Source organism: Natrix helvetica (genome assembly GCF_964273705.1).
Source record: "Natrix helvetica genome assembly, chromosome: 2".
In the NCBI taxonomy this organism is placed as follows: Eukaryota; Metazoa; Chordata; class Lepidosauria; order Squamata; family Natricidae; genus Natrix; species Natrix helvetica.
The window spans coordinates 252273355-252294549 of NC_138552.1; the positions used below are offsets into that span (position 1 = coordinate 252273355).

At 42.7% G+C, this 21195-nt stretch overlaps 1 protein-coding gene across 3 annotated transcripts in view; it reads right to left on the bottom strand.

Moving 5' to 3' along the window:
- Nucleotides 1–6135: 6135 nt before the first annotated feature.
- Nucleotides 6136–21195, bottom strand: part of SRF (serum response factor) — a 100284-nt gene continuing 85224 nt past the window's right edge. For all 3 annotated transcript variants that reach the window (XM_081944752.1, XM_081944751.1, XM_081944753.1), the window contains 4 exons: nt 13561–13680; nt 11371–11562; nt 9039–9115; nt 6136–8085 (listed from right to left, as the gene is read on the bottom strand). In XM_081944752.1, coding sequence (XP_081800878.1) covers nt 7990–8085; nt 9039–9115; nt 11371–11562; nt 13561–13680 — 485 coding nt within the window. In that variant the 3' untranslated portion in view covers nt 6136–7989. The remainder of the gene's footprint in view (nt 8086–9038; nt 9116–11370; nt 11563–13560; nt 13681–21195) is intronic.

The window sequence follows — 21195 nt, forward strand, 5'->3', positions numbered from 1 at the left end:
CCGGGTGGTTCTGGGGGCCCCAGGGGTTTTTGTTCACTCACATTTAGGCATCGGAATTGGTCCGGAAGGCCCATCAAAGACTGGCTGCGTGAGAGCGACTGAGATCTCCATTCATTTGCTCTTCTCCCCATGCTCCAGTCGTCTGTCAGAGCCCCCTTGGGGGGCCCCTCTCCTTCTAGCAAGCATTCCTGAGAAGCAATAAATCCCGAAACCTCCTCCCGCAGGTCTAACTCCGTCTGTGAGGGAAATCTTGGTTTCGGTTCCTTTCGCTGGGCGCCCTGCTGAAGCTCCCTTTGCTTCGCCTCTGCTTGTTGAACTATTTCTTTAGAAGGTGCATAGATGGTTTCGACAAAAGTAAGCGATCCATCATCCTTAGCTTTCTCTGCTGCATTCTTTCCTTCCTCCATCTTCACTGAAATTTCGTCCTGCCCAGGGTTGGGTCAGAGCTGGGATTCAGTACCCCGATGAAAGAAATTTTTTTTAAGGGAGAGTTGAAATAATGTCAGCGTTCCAAATATCATGCAGAATTAAATCATTGTCCAAGGCAAAGTAGTCCTTAAAACTCCAATTTAATAAGACAGGCATGTTGACATTATGCTGGTGAAATTTCAACTCTAATGTACATCCGGTGAATTCATCCAGTTAAAAGTTCATCATTTTTCCCCACACCCCATAATTCATCACATGGTCCAATCTACATCTTCCACGCTGGCATGTACACCCCTCTTCTTCCGGCCAGGTGTCGAGGTGCGGAGACAAAAGACGACCTTGAGCTTCTAAGAAATTCATAACAATACATTCCACAATCCTACTCCTTTCTATCCCCCCCTCCCAACTACTATACCAATGAAACAGCATAATATATATATGTTTTAATTATGTGGCAGGCCAAAGATCCTAAAAGGAACAGAATTACAGGCCTGACACAAGGCTTCCCTGATGCCTTCGGAGCGCTTAAAACGACCCTCCGAGCAACCCGGAAGTCACTTCCAGTTTGCTCGGAGGCTTCAGGGACGCCTCTGGACAGTCCCTGAAGCCTCTGGAGGGCTTCCGGGGGTCGGGGGAGGCTCTTTTCGCCCTCCTCAGGCTCCTATAAAGCCCCTGGAGCATGGGGAGGGCCAAAAAATGTAAAAATGGGGGGGTCGCGCATTTTGCGCGCATGCGCACTGGGGGGTCGCGTGTTGCATTATGGGTGCGGCACGCCCGCACTCGACCCCCCTGTGTTCCCCCCACTTGTGGCATGCGAGCCAAAAAAGGTTCGCCATCACTGTTATATAGAGTGGGAATTTCAGCTTACATGGCAAACAGTTAGACACTTGAATTTTGTTCTCTTTTACATCTGGCCAACTATAGCATTTATTGCAGGTGATAATAGTTGTGATATAGCAGGTGATGGTATCTAATCAATCTTAATTGTTCTAATAAAAACTTGGCAGACTGGTCCTGATTAATACATAGATGGGAACTCACCAAGGAAGCCCCAAGTCGTGCAAAGGAGTAAGGAGCTAACCTTGAAGAAGAAATGCAAGAATGGTTCGATTAAAAAGGGGAGGAAGAGACAGCAAAAATGAACCTCAAGATAAATCTGCTTTTATTCGCTTTGGCATAAATAGGAAAAATTTCACCAGATTTTCTAAACGCTGTTATGTATCTTGTACTATTTGATTTTCAGCAATACGTGGGCAAATGGAGCAGGTGAACTAAATATAGAACAATATTTGACATTCTGTATCTCTTATCAGAACAATTGAGTTAACTATTGCCTGTTGCAGAATTTGGGTATAACAACTGTATAGTCCTCCTAAAAGCATGTCTTTTAGGCAGCTTTTGGCTATCACCCCTGTATTTTGCTTACTGGAACCCCAGCTTTTGTCTTTTTATCTTGGACTTTAAGCAAAGAAATAGGCACTTATCTTACGGGAAGTATTATATTTGCCAAAATCTCCATACGAGTAGGCAACAGACACATATAAGCACTTGTATCAAAATTGCAGGGGAGGGAGGGGGTATTTGGTGTGGCTTTCCACTACATTTTTATTTTCAACCCATCCATCTAAAAACTGGACTGCAGCTTTTGACTCCTTTTGTTACCTAGTAAAACTAATTCAGTGGCCTTTGTCATTGCCAGCTGCTGTGGATTCATCTGGTCTTCCATCAGGCACTGCTTGCTCACGAGGAGCCCCCATGCCAGGGGTGAAATTCAGCAGGTTATGACAGGTTCTGGAGAACTGGTGGAAATTTTGAGTAGTTCGGAGAACTGGCAAATACCTCTGGTTGGCCCCAGAGTGGGGTGGGAATAGAAATTTTGCAATATCGTTCCCCCAGGAGTGGGGAGAGAATGGGGATTTTGCAGTATGCTTCCCTTGGTGTGGGGTGGGGATGAAGATTTTGCAGTATTCTTTCCCTGCCACGCCCACCAAGCCACGCCCACTCCCCTTTGCATTCCAAAACTGTCCCTTTCTATTCTTCCCACATCCTGATGGACAGGAGAGAAGAATATGAAGTGGAATGTATTCTGCAGATGTTTTGAATTATCTTATTCACTACCCTGAATCTAAAAGGTCATGGGAAAGTACAACAGATGTCCACATTCCATATCTTGTACATTGGTTCCCTCTCAATTTTTTCCATACGGTCCTTCCCTGCAATCTGCCACTACTATAAATGACCAAGGGGAGGGAAAGTATATTTTCTAGCTCTGTCTGGGTGGCAAGTTTTCTTTAGTGACCTGAACTTAAGGCTGGGGTGACAGTGGGGGGAGAGGCAGTTTCATTTTCATGTGCAGAAGAAGGGAGTGAATCTAACCAGGGAGATGGTGTGGAAAAATACGTAGCTAAACTTGAGGAAATGCAAGAATATCAACAGAACTGGAAAGGAAGATGCCATACAAAAGAAACTCAGGAATAACGTTGCCTTGATTCTTTTTTGCTTTAAGAGATGCTCTAAAGCTTTCAAAATTCTATTGAATCATAAGAGTTCTTACGTATCTGTTTCTTGACTTGATTTGACTTGAAGGGCTGACACCAAAGTTGTAGAAACTGGAGATTGAAAAGCAAACCAGAGTAGCAGTGAACCACCTGTACATTCTTACCAAGAAAACAGCAGATACATCCATGCAGTGATCAGAAGTAGACTTGACATGGAGATTTTACCTATTACCTATGGAGTACACTTCTCATCTCATGCTACTTTAAGCATGAGTCAGGCAAAATCCCCCTCCTAGATCTCAACCGACCTCCTTTTCCTCCTCTATTGTGAAATTATTTATAAAGTAAGGTTCTACATTTAGGCAAGAAAAACAAAATGCACAGGTACAGTATAGGTGGTGCCTTGCTCAATAGTAGTAACCGTGAGAGGGATCTTGGAGTCCTAGGGGACAACCATTTAAATATGAGCCAGCAGTGTGCAGCAGCTGCCAAAAAGCCAACAGAGTTCTAGACTGCATCAACAGAGGGATAGAATCAAGATCACGTGAAGTGTTAATACCACTTTATAATGCCTTGGTAAGGCCACACTTGGAATACTGCATTCAGTTCTGGTCGCCACGATGTAGAAAAGATGTGGAGACTCTAGAAAGAGTGCAGAGAAGAGCAACAAAGATGATTAGGGGACTGGAGACTAAAACATATGAAGAAGGGTTGCAGGAACTGGGTATGTTTAGCTTAAGAGAAAGAAGGACTAGGGGAGACATGATAGCATTGTTCCAATATCTCAGGGGCTGCCACAAAGAAGAGGGAGTCAAACTATTCTCCAAAGCACCTGAGGGTAGAACAAATAGCAATGGGTGGAAACTAATCAAGGAGAGAAGCCACTTCAAAGGACAAGAAGAAATTTCCTGACAGTTAGAACAATTAATCAGTGGAACAACTTGCCTCCAGAAGTTGTGAATGCTCCAACACTGGAAGTTTTTAAGGTGATGTTTGATAACCACTTGTCTGAAGTGGTGTTGTGTTTCCTGCCTAAGCAGGGGGTTGGACCAGACCTCCAAGGTCCCTTCCAACTCTGTTATTCTATTCTATTCTGTTCTATTCCACTCTATTCTATTCCTTTTTATATGCATACTGTTAACAACACAGATCATTGCAATCGGTTACTTGTTTCCAGTCTATAATTATTTATTATATTTTTCCATTGGCACCCTCCTGGAGGACTCATGGCAGTTATTGGTCAAAGAAGCAATACTTAAGACACAAAGGTTTGTGCACAAAATGATACATTTATTGAAAGATTATTTTTTTTAATACAAAAGAAAGCTCTGTACATAGTACTGCGATTACTGTCACATCCTTCCAGAAACACAACCCTGGAAATTAACAAACCACACACACAGCCACTCACGCGCATACACACACGCGCACGCACGTGCACACACACACACAAAAAATCCAAAAACAATCGGTAAAGTGAACTAAAAATGTCACCACACAATAAATGCCATTTCATCCCTGATAAGTGTTCTTACAATTCAACACTTTAATCACATGCAACATTAGCGTTTAACCTGCAGGTGCTTTTTTTTGTAGGAGGGAGAACTTCCTTCAGGCGAAGGATGAGTATCAAGTGTAGAATCCCCAATCAGAAAATTAGTCCACTATCATAAAAAATAGATAATTCTTGATTTTGGCCTCTTGTCTCGATTTCAGCAGAGGATTTTTGAATTAGCAACATGATTCGAGAATTACTGCTTTGCAGGTGTGCCTTTATCCCCAGCAACTTCCTAGTATCAGCTGAGAAATTCCTTCTTGGAGGAAAAAAAAATCTACATACAAAAAAACCCCAGCTATCAATGTATAGATAAAATTCCATTTGCATGGCAAATCCTTCAATATTCCATATCAGAATTGGGAAGGGGGGGAAACGGGTTGTTGAAGATTTATTCTGCTGACAAATGTTTTCATCAGTGGATAGATGTCACTGAATACAAATCACTTTTCCATTATTGCTGCCAATGGAAGCAATATTTTGTCATAAGGTGTGTATCTGTTTTGGGCTAGAGGGCAAAGAGAAATCATTCATATGCCTTGACTGCCTTTCTTTCTAATGTCACTGATCTAATGAAGATGTTTAAAAACTGCATTTAAACTAAAAAGGAATGAGGGTTAAAACAAGGGGATACTTTTGCACCATTCTTGGAAACTTCACTACTGAAGTTAGTGATGGAGAAGTACCAGTAAATTCAGATTGGTTGCAATATACATGTAGCGCAAAAGAACTGAATAAATCACTTCCTTTCAAGCTGCAACTACTAGTTGGGGAAATAAACTTTTCAATGTTTTCTGACATTTAAAACAAAAACAATAAATGTAAACCATCAAGGGAAGGTTTTAAACAAGTTAACCTAACTTTCTCTTTCAATCAGATATAAGCCAGATTTGATGGAGCTTGGGTACACGTTTAAAATGTGCCCATGTGAGCTGAAGATGCAAACAAAAGTAGTATACACAACTTCAGTTGGCTTGATGGCCATCCCAGGATTTGTGTGGCATATTGAGCTCTACATCCCAAAGTGGGAGGCCATGGTCCATTTTAGAAAGGGGTGCAAGGTATTTTAAGATGGCAAATGGATGCCTTAAGCATCCATAGGGATAAATATTTCCACTTTGCCCCAAGACCAGACAAAAGGACCAACACTTTAGTTCCATCTATTCTGAGTGTGACTCTGGCACTAAAAAGGGAATGCTGATGCAATTGCATGTGGCTTCCAGGTAGTACATTTTGCACACCTAATATAAGCCCTCTCCTCCCCACTGGTGCAACCTTTCCACCAAAGCATGATTCAAGTGCTAGAGACAGACACATGTTTAAACGCTAATGTTCATGGAAGCAATTTCAGAATATTACAATACAAATTAAAAAGGGCCCTTTCTTTTCCTTTTTTTTTTCATCCTTGCCTCATGGCCCATTTCCCCCCCCCCCCCCCCAACTACAAACCCCATGAAAACTGTACAGGAGCCAGACTTTAATTCCTTTAAGAATTACATAAATACTGAGTTTAACACTTAGAAAAATAAAGTCTTTTTTTTTTCAAGGCTTCTTTTGTCTTTTAATTAAAAGAAAGAAAGAAAGGAGTTACAATAGCTGCTTTCTTTCTCTAAAAGTCTGCAGCCTCCTTAATCCAAGCTGGCCCTTTTTGGGGGGGGGGAGGGGGGCAGTGTTTATAAGAACCACTGACCTGTTCTGGGCTGAATGAAATGCATGATTGTGTGCAAACAAATGATCCAATAACTCAGCCCTTCCTCTCAATTCCGCATCTCTTTCCGTTCTCCATTACACCAGTCCTGCAGCTTCCCCTCTTAAAGGTGTTACGGTATTTATTCATCCCAGAACCTCCTGTTTGAAGCGTCATAATTTTTTTTCTAAAGAACGTGGACACAGCAGTGGCTTCACAAACAAATGGGAAGAACCTTTATCACAAATGCTCTCAGGTTAAGCTGGCCCCGTCCCATCTACCCACTCCCAGGCTGTAGGTCTCGCAGGTGAAGGCCAAACATGCTTCATGATGGTGGCGCAACATACCATCTCATTTCCAGGGCTATCTGAGAAGCAAACAAATGTCATAGGCTATGTTACATTATTGTATCCCGGACTGGTTATAGTTCATTCATGGGTGCAATTGGCTTGGGAAAGCCAGCTGAGTTAAGTTTAAATACTTTTTTTCTTAAAACGACCCTTATTTGTTTCCAACTTCATTCCTTAGCACTAGCCTTCATCAACCTTTTCCGATCTTTTAGTCGACAATTCCCAGCATTGCCAAAAGCTAGTGGATATGGAGTTTGGAACCCAATACATCTTGGAGAGCACCAGTGGGGAAGGCTGCTTTATACCTTCCAAAATTAAAATAATAATAATAATAATTATTATTATTATAACATGACGGTAGCTCTTCCTTCTCAGGAAGAAAAAAAAAATTCAGCAAAACTCAAGCATTACACAAAACAAAAGTCTGCTACTGGGCTTATGAGTTGTTGAGTGTGTTTCCAAGAAAAAAGGGAGATGGGTAAACAATTCTTGTTTGGGCTGTCAGATGTGTGTACAGCCAGACTAAATGGGCAAGAAGCTGCTCCAAGTCAATTCCTATGCAACAACAACAAAAAAAGAGATTCCAAGGGAGGGATACTTTAAGGGTCAAAGGAAATCCAAGATGCTCAGTTGCTCCAGCTGGAATGCCAACAGGAAGAACCCTCTCTTTGCCAGCCAAGAATAATGGCAAGCCAACCCACAACGCATCATGGATTGCTTGAAGGCACAAAGCTGCAGCCAGGAAGTGACCTGAACTGGAATGGGGGAGGGCAAAGTGGTGACTGTCCCAGGTGTGTGTGTGTGCGTGTGTGTGTGTAAGGATATCAGGGCTATGCCTGAAAAGAGACTACCCTTTGTTCAGAATGGCTTCGCAGCCTTCTGGACTGCAGCTTCTTCCCACAGCCTCAATTGCTCTGCCTAGAGGTTACAAACTAAGGACATTCAAGGACATTCTTATGTATCAGAAGCAGCAAGGCAAAGAGAGAGAAAGGTTCCCTCCCTGGCAATGAAAACAGAGGGAAGGTTTTATACATGGCAGAGCAAATTCTCCCACTCGGGAGAGAAAATTTCTTTGGCTGGAACAAGAAGGAAAACAAAAACCAAAAACAAACAAAAAGAACAGTAAATGCAGTGTAACAAAGTCCCCCTACAGCCCAAGCTCAGCTTCCTGCTGCTGGCCTTGAAGCCACTTTTAATATGCATCTATGTACTTCTGTGGGTGCTTTTGTGGGTGGGGGTGTCAGTGTAAAGTGTGAGAAGAAAACGTGTAAAAGGCAACAATAAATAAGTGATGGAGTCCATACAAAAATAGGGACTGCCGAGATCCTCGTGCAGCTTGAGGAGTGCCATGGATCCAGGGCCAGATGCAGCATAAAGCTGGAGGAGGCGGTGGTGGCATCTGCTGGTTCAGGTTGGGGTGCTGGGTACACACGTCTTCCCTTCTCCTCACCAGATCCCCCCCAAAGTTGCTCAGTCACTCTTGGAACTGTGTGATGCCTCCAAGTTGACCACTTGCAGCTCTGTCAAGTTGGCAGTGCTGCTGCTCTGCTGACCAATGACAGCCATCTGCAGAGAGAAAAGAACCAATGAGAGGAACAGTCTCTTACGGGTGAACACCAAACATTCTTCTGCTCCTGGGTCTCACAAAGGTGTTATCCCAGCTTACTTTTTTCACTTACGTTTCAAAACTTAAAGGTATATGAACAGGGATGGTATTCACTTACTTTCCCTACCGGTTCGCAAATGTGAGTATGTGTGCGCATTCGCTTCACTCACATGCGCCCCGTCCATGCAAGCACTCAGGCTTCTGTGCATGCGCTTTGACCACGTGCGGAGCTTACACGCACGTACGCGGCTTGAAAACGTACCTAAATAGGATGGCATAGAGCCGGGGCGGGCAGGCCCACCACCCGCAATTTCCACTACCAGGTGAACCAGTCCAAACTGGCTGAATACCACCTCTGCATATGAAACCTCACTGTACATATCACAATTAATAAAAGTCAGTGACACGCAAAAACGCTGATGCCAAAAAGTCATGTTTATATATTCAATGAGTAGCACATGCCACGCAAGCTCAGAGTTTCAGTATACTGTATATTTAACTAGAGCTGCTGTTAATAAACTGAGAGGCTTCTGCTAGCAGTCACGTGTTTTATATCAGGGGCATCAAACTCGATGTCGTTACGTGATGTATAGCAACTCCCCCCTTTGCAAAACCAGGGATGGGCGTGGCCAGTGTGTGATGCATCCGGCCCACACGCCACAAGTTTGACACCCGTTTTAAATGAACATCTGCTCACAGTACTTCTGTAAATGGAACACGAAGTATGAAATCTTCATGTCTTGAACAACTAAGGGGAAAAAAATCAAGATGCTGCAAAATAATTGCAAGCATAATTACAATTAATTTTTATACCCTACTGACTCCTCCTCCACGTGTATCTCATTTTCAGTAAGATAACTACAGTCTCAGGGTAAAAGTTGAAAAGAAAAATGCAAGGTTGTTTTGGACCTACCTGGTGAAGCTGAACAGCTGAGACTGGGATCTGAACTGTTCCTGACGGAGCTGTCAGGAATACCTGAGGGACTCCACCTGCCAGAGAAAATGACAGATGTATACTAGTCATTCTCCAAAATTAGATCACTCTAGACCAGTGGTGGGCAACCTTTTTTTTCAACTGAGCCAAATCTCGCCAAAACCACGATTGAAATTTACTTTGAGAGCCACATTTTTAAAACCGAAAATACATAGGATGGTACACTGTTTTTAGTTTCAATAAGTTTTTATTGAGAATATTCTGCATGCAAGTATCCACATAGGTCGGGAGGATACAAATAACACAACTAATAAAACAAAAACTTTAGAACGATATTATTTATCGATAACGTTAAATTCCGTAAAATTTGCCTTACAATGTAGAGAAAATTACATCCTGACATTGACTGACAAAGTCACAACCACTAATGTGAACATTGGCCTTGCATTTCCTTGGATAGTTTGAGTAAGTCAGGTTTGTATGTTGTTGTTTTTAATTTCATCTCTCTCTCCCACTTTCTTTCTTTTTTTCTTTTTCTTTCTCTCTCTCTCTCTGGCTCTTTGTCTCTCTCTCCCTCCCTCCCCCATCTCTGTCACTCTGTGTGTGTGTGTGTGTCTGTCTGTCTCTCACTCACTCTGTGTGTGTGTGTGTCTGTCTCTGTCTCTCCCTCTGTCTCTCTCCCCTCCCTTCCTCTCTCTCTCTGTCACTCTGTGTATGTGGGTGTGTCTGTCTCTCACTCATTCACTTAATCACTCACTCTGTGTGTGTCTCTCTGTCTGTCTATCTTTCTCTCCCTCCCTCCCCCTCTCTGTCTCTCTCTGTCTGTGTGTGTGTGTGTGTCTGTCTGTCAGTCTCTCTCTGATTCCCTCCCTCACTCCCTCTCTCTGTTCCTCTCTCTGTCTGTCTTTCTCACTCACTCACACACACACACACACACTGTGGTCACCTTGTTGAGTGTTCCAATCACATTTGAAACACTCAACAACTGGCCTGCATTTATGGTATTTTGCAGCATTCTGCAGTCATAGGACCAAAATTGGTTGTCACTCGCCCGGGCTTTTGCAGAAGCTTCCCTCCGAAGCCCGAGAGGAGGGAGGGGAGCGGGCACCCGGCACACAGAAGAGCCGCATTAAAGGGTGTAAAGAGCCGCATGTGGCTCCCGAGCCGCGGGTTGCCCACCACTGCTCTAGACTATGCGGGCATAATCACAGTAGGAAATTAAAAATGAACTACTGCTATCAAAACCAAATAACTCACAAAGCAAGCTATGTTTTTACAGAACAAAAAAAAATAACCTATAGATAAACCGAATTCACATATGCTATATCATAATATGCTTGGCTTTTTAAATAAAGTTATGTGAACCCAGCCACTGTAGTTTGTAAAGCATATGTGTTGCATATTGGTAGATCTAGCTAGCCAATTGGAATTAATTCAATTTATGAAGTTTAAATAATTCATGCGTTAATACACTGTGTGATCTTCCTCTTTCATATAAAAACCTCACTAAGAGAATAGCCTCTGAAGTGATTTGGGAATCATTTTTAATTCCTTCCTTTATAATGTTGGATCGCTATTTGTCTGAAATGGTATAGGGTTTCCTGCCCAGGCAGGGGGTTGGACTAGAAGACCTCCAAGGTCCCTTCCAACTCTACTATTGTATTGTATTGCATTGTATTGTATGTATATCCCAGCAGCTTGTGCAATGACCAGCATCTCCTTTTTGAGACTGAAAAGCTGTGGTTTTTACAAAAATTGGGGTAGGAAACCATTGTGACCACCACAAACAGGATAAGGAAGCCTCAGTCAAATGCTTCTTCTGAATTATTGCCTAAAACTCAAAGCCACTGTGTACATTCTCTGCATGTAAATCCTCAGATCACATCCCTTATTCATCTATATTAAACTTTAAGCAAGCTAACTGAAAATGATTCTTTCTTGATTTCCTTCCTTGTTTCTACTTTGAGTCACATTTTAGCAAATTTGTTACTAAAATTGAGAAGAGAGCAAGGTTTGTTTCTAGGTTCAGTAAACCCGAAAACAATACTATTATACAGGCAATACATCTCAAACGTCTATTTTCTTGAGTTCACGTGGCTACTGTGGCAGCTAAGGAAAAAAAGATGGATTGCTTAAAGAATTTATGACAGATACAGTAAGGTACCCATGTTGAACTGGTAACATTCTGCTGGTTGAGAACCAAATGCTGTTTTATGCTATGTATGTATGTATAGCAAGAGAAAGAGAAATCAGATGGGCAGTAAGCAATGTAGGTTGTTCAAACATCAAACCTCTCTGGGTCCAGTCTTACCCTGATCCTGGACTTGCCCATGTGAAACCTGCATTGCTGATGGGGCCTGGGAGAAGGCATTGAGAACCGCAAGGCCACCATCTGTGAGGCCCGATGTAGGAGCATACATCACTGCATGAGAACTGGGGTACATCATATGGCCTCCCACAGTGGTTGGCACAGATGAAGTCATGATTGTAGCTGGCAGGGTCACTGGAAAAACAAAAGAAAAGACACAATTGAAACAGTTGGATGCTAGATCAGTTTCCCTCCACTGTCTTACCTGCAGAAGCCAGACCTCTTCACACTTCTATCAGGGGTGTGCACAGTCACAGGGTAAAACCTATTCTAGAGGATCTCTAAGCCAGTAAAAATTTGCCATGTACATTTGCCGCAGACTTAATCCTACGACCAGGAGATAAAATTGTCCAAAGGCTTCTTAACGCATGACAGAATACAGATTCTACAGTTGTTCAATGTATCTGAAAAGATGTGATGTATGTCTGAAAATCAGGCTGGCTCCTTCATATTCCCAGATCAGATCTCTTTTCCTTTATTGAGGGGAAAGGGTGGGGAACTGCCTTTCCCCCCAAAAGACAGGAAGTCTGGTCCTCTTTTCTAAGAATTAGGAAACACTGATGACATATTGTCTTAAGCATACATGGGAACTGAGCAAATGCATTGAAACCAGGGCAGTTTTGATCCAACTCATTTTATTTTGTGACAATGGGGGGATGGCAGAGAAAACTCATATATATGTGCTTAGTCTATTGGAGGCTTTGCTCATTTTGTCTCTTAAGACTTTCTACAAAATGTCAGGAGAAAATTATACCACTGTTACATATAGTCCTCCAGTTCTGACTACATGGCAACAATTCAAAGTTACAATGGCACTGAATGAGGAGGACTTATAACCAACCTCCAAACTGCAGTTGTTGCAGTATCCCCAGTGTCACATGATCACAATTTGGGTGCTTGGCAATAACTCAAAATTACAATACTCGCAGTGTTCTGTGGTCAAGTGATTGTCATTTGTGACCTTCCCTGCTGGCTTCCCCCAAGCAAAGTCAATGAGGAAACTAGCAGGAGGTTCCAAGTCACTCTAGCAACTCTTGCCACTTTTTCACTTGCCCACCCAAGCTCTCCATGGCCATGCTCCACAGCGCCTACCCACAGTAGCTGCCTGACCTGGCCTGCTTGCCTGGGACTTCCACTTCTTCCCATGTCAGAGGTCATTTGAGGTCCTTGCTTAAGGACCCGCATGATCCTGAGGTTACGAATGCAGCGTCACAGTCATGTGAGCTCCTTGCTTAATGAGCCACATAGTCCTGGGGTTACAACAGCAACCAGTTTTGCTGTCACTAAGCAATGTCATGTCACATAGCCCTTTATAACTGTATTGCTTAGTGATGGAAATTCAAGTCCCAGTTGCCTTCATAACTCAAGAACTACCTGCATTGAACTTCTTGATGTTGAGTTCTGGTGGACAACCCTGAAGACAACCCTACTGTGGGTAGGCGCTGTGGAGCATGGCCATGGAGAGCTTGGGTGGGCAAGTGAAAAAGTGGCAAGAGTTGCTAGAGTGACTTGGAACCTCCTGCTAGTTTCCTCATTGACTTTGCTTGGGGGAAGCCAGCAGGGAAGGTCACAAATGACAATCACTTGACCACAGAACACTGCGAGTATTGTAATTTTGAGTTATTGCCAAGCACCCAAATTGTGATCATGTGACACTGGGAATACTGCAACAACTGCAGTTTAGAGGTTGGTTATAAGTCCTCCTCATTCAGTGCCATTGTAACTTTGAATTGTTGCCATGTAGTCAGAACTGGAGGACTATATGTAACAGTGGTATAATTTTCTCCTGACTTTTTGTAGAAAGTCTTAAGAGACAAAATGAGCAAAGCCTCCAATAGACTAAGCACATATATATGAGTTTTAAAAACTTTCTCTGCCATCTCCCCATTGTCACAAAATAAAATGAGTTGGATCAAAACTGCCCTGGTTTCAATGCATTTGCTCAGTTCCCGTGTATGCTTAAGACAAGATGTCATCGGTGTTTCCTAATTCTTAGAAAAGAGGACCAGACTTCCTGTCTTTTGGGGGGAAAGGCAGTTCTCCACCCTTTCCCCTCAATAAAGGAAAAGAGATCTGATCTGGGAATATGACCTGTAGCTGCAAAGTGAGAATTAGGGGTGATTGGTTGCTTACCTGTCCCACTGGAAGAGGTCTGTGTGATGTCAGTGCTGTTATCGCTTGTAGGAGACGTTTGCTGGGGGGCCTGATGCACCTGGATGGCTTGCACAGGAACCTGTTGAGCCACTGCACCACCTGGGAAGCAAGACAAGCTGTTCTTAGCATCTGCTGTTGCTTGTACCTTTTGACTGTAGTTGACAAGATGTTAGATGCTTTTTTCAAAACAATTACAGCAACATGCTAACCTTTCACTTCATTACAGCAGTTTTTTCAAAGTTATTTTAAACGAATTGTTCAAATGATACTGCCTTCAATATTAGAAGTTTGAAGCCAATGAGGGAGGAATTGTCAAGACAATGTAAATAGGATGTACTGTAGGAATTTCTATATTTGAAATAAAGTACTGTACAAGAAGTGATGACTTTTGTTATTTAGGATCATGCCGTATCCAGTAAGTCAGCAACATAAGACATTTCCAAGAAATGTGGATATATCAAAACCTAATCTTAAAATTATTACAAACACGAAACAAAAACCAGTTTTTTAAACAATAATCTCATACATACAAGCAATTAAATACAATGAAAGCAATTTGTTTGGTTGTTTGTTTATCAATCACATTTGGAAACTACCCATATCCCTCACAGAGGGACTTTTTAAAACTTAAAAAACACAGCAGTGTGATGTAGTGCTTAAGAAGTTGGGCTGGCAGCCTTCAGCATGGAAGTTCACTGGATGATTTTGGGATAGACACTCTCATTTAGCCAGACCTACCTCATTGGGTTGTTGTCATAGGGCAAAATGGGAAGAGGAAACATATTAATACTTCCTTGAGCTCCTGAACAAAAGATGGGAAATAAATCTAATAATCAAAAAACTCCCCCAAAGAAAGGGGGATCTGTGAGGGAGATGGGCAGTTTCTAAATATTGGGAAATTACACTTCCTCAACCTGATGCCGTTTAGAAATACTGGACTTATAACTACCATTAACTGTAACTTTCAGGTCCAAGCAAATATGGCTATGATATTCCTGGGTGAATATCTTAGTTAGGAGACTTCTGACAAGCACCAAAAAGGATTGTTCCAAAAGGATTCAACCAGATTTTGGGAAAAGCCACAAAAAACTATAAAGAAAGCTACCATCTTTTGCACCTGAGCAATTCAGAATTGAAAAGCTATAGTACCCATGAACAGAAAGGATCCATTGGGCTGCAATGAATAATTATTCCCATTAATTCATTTGTATCATTAATTCTATAATGCAGTGATTCCCAAAGTGTGCGCCGCGGCTCCCTGGGGAGCCGCGCTATCGTCATAAGGGCGCCGGGAAGCCGGGCGCCCGCTTCCCTCCCTCCTCTCGGGCTTTGGAGGGAAGCTTCTGCAAAAGCCCGGGCATGACAAGTCTCCCAGGCTGAAATTTGCCGAGCTGTACGCGCGCGCCTGTTTTCCACGGTGTGGAGCAGCGGCAAGCGATGATTTCGGGGGCTATCAGTGGGGGAGGCAGGGTCCCCCTCGCGTTCCTCATCTTCCCGGATGGCCCCTGGAATCATTGCTCGCCGCGCAGAATCTCGCCGCTGCTCCACGCCGTGGAAAACAGGCGCGTGCGCACAGCTCGGCAAATTAAAGCCTGGGAGACTTGTTGCCACTCGCTGCAGAAGCTTCCCTCCGAAGCGTTCCGAGGGAGGGCTGTAAACTTCCCTCCGAAGTCTTGGGAAGTTCTGAGGAGCCCCCCAAGGCAAAACGCCGCTGCCAGGTAGCTAAAAGTACGTCTCTGATTCGTCTCTGTCAGTCTCTCTCTGATTCCCTCTCTCACTCCCTCTCTCTGTCTGTCTCACTCACACACACACACACACTGTGGTGACCACAGTGTGTGTGTGTGTGAGTGAGACAGACAGACAGAGAGAGGAACAGAGAGAGGGAGTGAGTGAGGGAATCAGAGAGACTGACAGACAGACACACACACACACACACACAGAGGGGGAGGGAGGGAGAGAAAGATAGACAGAGAGAGAGACACACAGAGTGAGTGATTAAGTGAATGAGTGAGAGACAGACACACCCACATACACAGAGTGACAGAGAGGAAGGGAGGGGAGAGAGACAGAGGGAGACACACACACACACACACAGACAGACAGAGGGGGAGGGAGGGAGAGAAAGATAGACAGAGAGACACACACAGAGTGAGTGATTAAGTGAATGAGTGAGAGACAGACACACCCACACACACAGAGTGACAGAGATGGGGGAAGGAGGAGAGAGAGACAGAGATACAGAGAGAGAGAGACAGATAGACACCCAGAGAAAATGACAGAGGGAGACAGAGAGGGAGGGAGGGAGAGAGAGACAAAGAGCCAGAGAGAGAGAGAGAAAGAAAAAGAAAAAAAGAAAGAAAGTGGGAGAGAGAGATGAAAGAAAGAAAGAAAAACAACATATGACCACAATTGAGCCCAAAATTTTGGTTGCTAAGCAAGAGCGGCTCTCCAAATAAATTTCAATCGTGGTTTTGGCGAGATTTGGCTCAGTTGAAAAAAAAAGTTGCCCACCACTGGGCTAGTGTGGTGGTTAAGTTACTTTTCAAAAGCTATTTTTCTGATCCAAGATTTGAGAAGTTGTGCAGCGAACAACAAGCCCATCCATCCCATTAATAATTTTAAATCATTAAACGATGTTCAATAAATTGTGAATTTAAAGCTCGTGTTTAATTTATTTTTCAATTAACCTAACCTTAACGAACTAAAAAGTAGATTTCCAAATCCTTAAAAAGTCAAAAATTAAAAAAAATCGGATGTACCTATTAAGGGAGCCGCGGAAAAAATCCGAAGTGTTATGGGAGCCGCAAACCGAAAAAGATTGGGAACCTCTGCTATAATGTATATATGTAACTTTGAGTTTGTCTTTGTGTATATTTACATGTAGAGAGATAATTATATGCTAATTATAAATATTACTATATTAATTATATTTTGTGTAAGGAAGCAGTATTACACAGGAATAAGTCAAAATTGAAATAGGATAAACAGACCCTCTTTTTTTGCATCAACATGCTTTCTCATCTTTTTCTAATCCATTTAGAGCACAAATATAGCTAAAATAATATTTATACCCTCCAGCCTATCCAAAAGGATTTTTCTGTCTACCAGCATCCAAAATAATGTACAGAAAAGTATAAGGCCAAGAGGAAGGGACCTCCTAGTAAAGTATTTGGCTAGCTGTTGCCACCATGGGTTTCTACTCTTTCTCAGCAAGCATAGTGGACAGGACATGAAGATCTAAATTTCCAGGTTTAAGTGTCTACATCTCTGGCTACGTCATTTCCCTTCTCTTTACATATTTACCTATTTTAGTCCAAGTCTTCCATCCACTGTAGCCTTTCCATTACCTACTAGTATCAAAGTATAAAACAGCCTTAAGGACAAATATGCCAGGCTCACAGATAGATGGGGGTCATTAGGATTCTTTTGATCTCTTACTTTTCCTTCCCTTTAAAAAAAAGGATCTGGCAAATACAAATAGGGCTGTCTGGATGCCTCCTACAGTGCACAAATATCAGCCAATCACACAAAGTTTAAATGAATTTCTGGCATCTTGTACAAAAATAGTGTCCCAACCTGGCAGCAGCACCTGGTTAACTTTAGATGGTTTGGATAAGCTAAGTAGGGTCAGCTGATTTGCTAGCATGATAGAAACTACCAGGAAATCCCAGAACAGGAACTAGATTTGAAATTAAAAAAAAACATCTTGGGGAGAAGAAAATCTTATACAGAACAAATTTAGTGGATACTCACTTCATATGACCCATGACAATCCTTAGTAAAAAGATATACCTTGCATTCTCCAGCAAAACCTTCTAGAGTTTTGTACAATTTTATTTCATTGCTACCACCATGAACTGATCTTCCATGAAGCTAATGCCAGTAACAGGCAATTTGAGAACCACATCTCCCATAATCCATAATCACTGGCTATACTGACAAGGGCTTATGGAGAGCAATAGTCCAAAATCTATAAGTTTCTCCTGGGCTATCAGGGCAATCAGTATGGTGTAGCAGTTAAAACAGTGGGCTAGGAAGTGGGGGAGGAGATGAGTTTCAGTCCCTCCTTGGACACAAAGCCTTCTGGGGGACTTTGGGTCAGTCCTCCTTCTCTAAGGCTAGGAAGGAGGCAATGGCAAATCACTTCTCAAAAACCTTGCCACGAAAACTACAGAGATTTGTGAAGGCAGTCACCAGGAGTCAATGCTGATTCGCAGTCCGCTTAATTCCAGTGAATGAAAGTAATGAAAACATTCACTGTAATAAATGAAATAATTTGGCAGGTGCCAAAGGCCAGTTTGAGTAGGCTCACACTCGAGCAATGAGCATGATTATATTAACCATGATTTATTGAATAACAGCTGGAATAAACTTGAAACCATTCATGTTACAATTAAGCACAATGTGCAACTCACACCTTTGGCATTTTTGCTACCACTTACAGTTTTTGCTGCAACCTGAAATAGGTTACAATACAGCTATTCATAAAGTATACATTTTTAATCCTTGCAACTATGCAAAATACTTTACTCAAGGAAGTGATTTCTTTGTGGTTGTCACCAATAACCTGGATTTACTTCAACCACATTTATATTTAGAAGTTACACCTGATTGCTTCGGTGGCCCTAAAGGGTAATCTATGTAAAGAAGAAGACAAAAAGAAAGATAGTTCTCCAAACTGCTCTAAATTTCTCTGTTGTTTTGTTGGCACCACACAGAAAGCTAGGCTAAAAAAGGACTGAATTGTTTTTGATGAATTGTGGGAACTCAGCCATTGTCTTAGCATGCTGTGTAAACAGATCATCACATTAAACATTAATGTGATTTATAATTTTAAGCATAATATATTATGTGACTTCAGCAACTGTGTTTTGCTAACTTAGATTTAGGATTAGTTTATCACAGCGCTGGCAAACCTTATTTGGCTCGCGTGCCACAAGTGGGGGGGAGCGCAGGGGGGTCGTGTGCGAGTGTGCTGCACCCATAATGCAATGCGTGAACCCCCAGTGCGCATGCGCGGACAACAGGCGCAAACCCCCCCATTTTTACATGCTTTTTTCATCCTCCCCAGGCTCCAGCGGCTTTATAGGAGCTTGGGGAGGGCGAAAAGAGCCCCCCTGCCCTCCCCGGAGGCTCTCCGGAGGCTTCAGGGACCATCCGGAGGCTTCCCTAAAGCCTTCGGAACGCTTAAAATGACCCTCCGAGCAAACCGGAAATGACTTCCGGTTTGCTCGGAGGGTCATTTTGAGCGCTCTGAAGGCTTCAGGGACGGTCCGGAGGCTTCCCTGACGCCTTCGGAGCATTTAAAATGACCCTCCGAGCAAACCGCTCTGAAGTCTTCAGGGACCGTCCAGAGGCTTCCCTGAAGCCTTCGGAATGCTTAAAACGACCCTCCGAGCAAACCGGAAGTCATTTCCGGTTTGCTCGGAGGGTCATTTTAAGTGTTCCGAAGGCTTCAGGGAAGCCTCCGGACGGTCCCTGAAGCCTCCGGAGGGCCTCCGGGGAGGGCGGGGGGGGGGGGCTCTTTTCGCCCTCCCCAAGCTCCTATAAAGCCTCTGGAGCCTGGGGAGGGTGAAAAAATGGCTTTTAAAAATGGTGAACTCAGCTGGCCAGAGCGCGCATGCGCGCTGGCCAGCTGACAGGGCAGCGCCTCGCATGCCCTGACAAATGGCTTGGCGTGCCACAGGTTCGCCATCACTGGTTTATCATATGAAGCACAACAGTTTTTGATTCTTTATTCTGTTTTTACCCAATCTCTGAATTACCTTCCCAAGAGACCAAAACAACACCAAATTTATTTTCTTTATAAGAATCAGATATAAGTATTTTATTTACTGAGACCCTTTAAATCAGTGGTTCTCAACCTGTGGGTCGGGACCCCTTTGGGGGTCGAATGACCCTTTCACAGGGGTCGCCTAAGACCATCGGAAAACACATATTTTCGATGGTCTTAAGAACCGAGACACCAATTTTATGGTTGGGGGTCACCACAACATGAGGAACTGTATTAAAGGGTCGCGGCATTGGGAAGGTTGAGAACCACTGCTTTAAATCAATTTAAATTGTTCTGACAAAATGGTATAAAAAGAATCCAATAAGTGAGTTTAAAACTCACTCCCTCTAAAACCTCTGAGGTTATCAGTTCGTTGGAAGGGGAAATTACAGTTCTCTTTATCTAGTTTTGGGTCTTGTGTAGAGAACAGATCACAGATTCGAAACAATTCTGTGTCAAATTCGTGGGTCACGTTGCTGTCACATTACCTTTTGTGACTTTTCCCTTTGCAGAGCTGGGATGCGCATGGCCTGAGCATGACGCACTAGTTTGACTCCTGTTCTAAAAGGACTGGGTAATGTGAGTGTAAAATCCCCCTACACCCTTCCCCAGCCTAATATTTCCAAATACCTGAATTCTCTATCAAGAGTCCACATTGACTATCTTTTATTTTCTTCTAATGGTTAGTAAAAACAGCCTTCTATCCTTTGTAGAATTTAGGTGAAATAGTCAACTCTGGAAATAGAATTAAATTAGAACTATTTTATGTGATCGTAGATTATTTTTTAAAATATATTCTAATTTATAATTATATATTTCATTGCTGCCAGCTGCCTTGATTTATGCAGAAAAGATAAAAAAACACATAATGTAAGCTTGGTTTCTGCCTATCCCTATTATATAGTCAATGGAATAATTTTTGTGACAATAACATTTGTAGAACTGCTTGGAATCAAGCACCAAGAACAGGAGAGAGAAGAGACACGAGCTTTAGTAACCAGATACAGAAAGTGGTATGATGACAGAAAGTACAGAGGCCAGAGTTTTCCCTTTTTCTCTGGGTTGAGAAACTACTTTGTCCTTTTATTTAAAAATAAAACTACATTAATGCTGAAGGGTTACCCTACAGGTGTAGTTCAAAATTTGTCACCCGCTTTAGCAACTGTGAAGAACAATACAAACCAAAGATGCTCCAGAATTTTGTTGAACTGCATCTAAAAGTTAGGATAACAACTGAGGCTGCATCATCAAAGCATCTCCCTCTTTTCACATGTGTGACAGGATTTCAACCTTATAGCCACCATCTTGATTTCTTCATCTCTCCCGGGGATGCCTCTGGCCCTGAATTTGGTCTCAGGGCTTTAAATTGACAATGCTTGCCGTAAAATGATGTTCTCATTCTGTCCTACCTATATATATAAAGGTTGCTCAGTCTAAGGGTTAATTGGGTAGACTATCCATTTAAATTCACACAAAAAAGGTATTGCACCAGAACAGTGAGAGTGATCTAATCTAACAGGGTATTGCTCAAATTGTTGCCAGGCTAATCCAAATTTACACCACCATTGAGATACAGGCAGACAAATTTCTTAAGAGTGAGTTTGTTCCAATGACCTACATAAAATGCATTCCTAGACCCTGAATTTCACACACCATTATTCTGTCTAGCCCCACCCACCCACCGGTTCTTCCCTTGGGCTTTCTCTAGACTTCCCAATCTGATTCATTATGCTACTTTGAAGATATTACTGACTCAGTAGTTTTCTTTTCCTAATTCAAACTACCATAGAAGTAATGTTACAGCTCCCCCAGGGTAGGCTGATGTAACTGAGCTGTCTTCT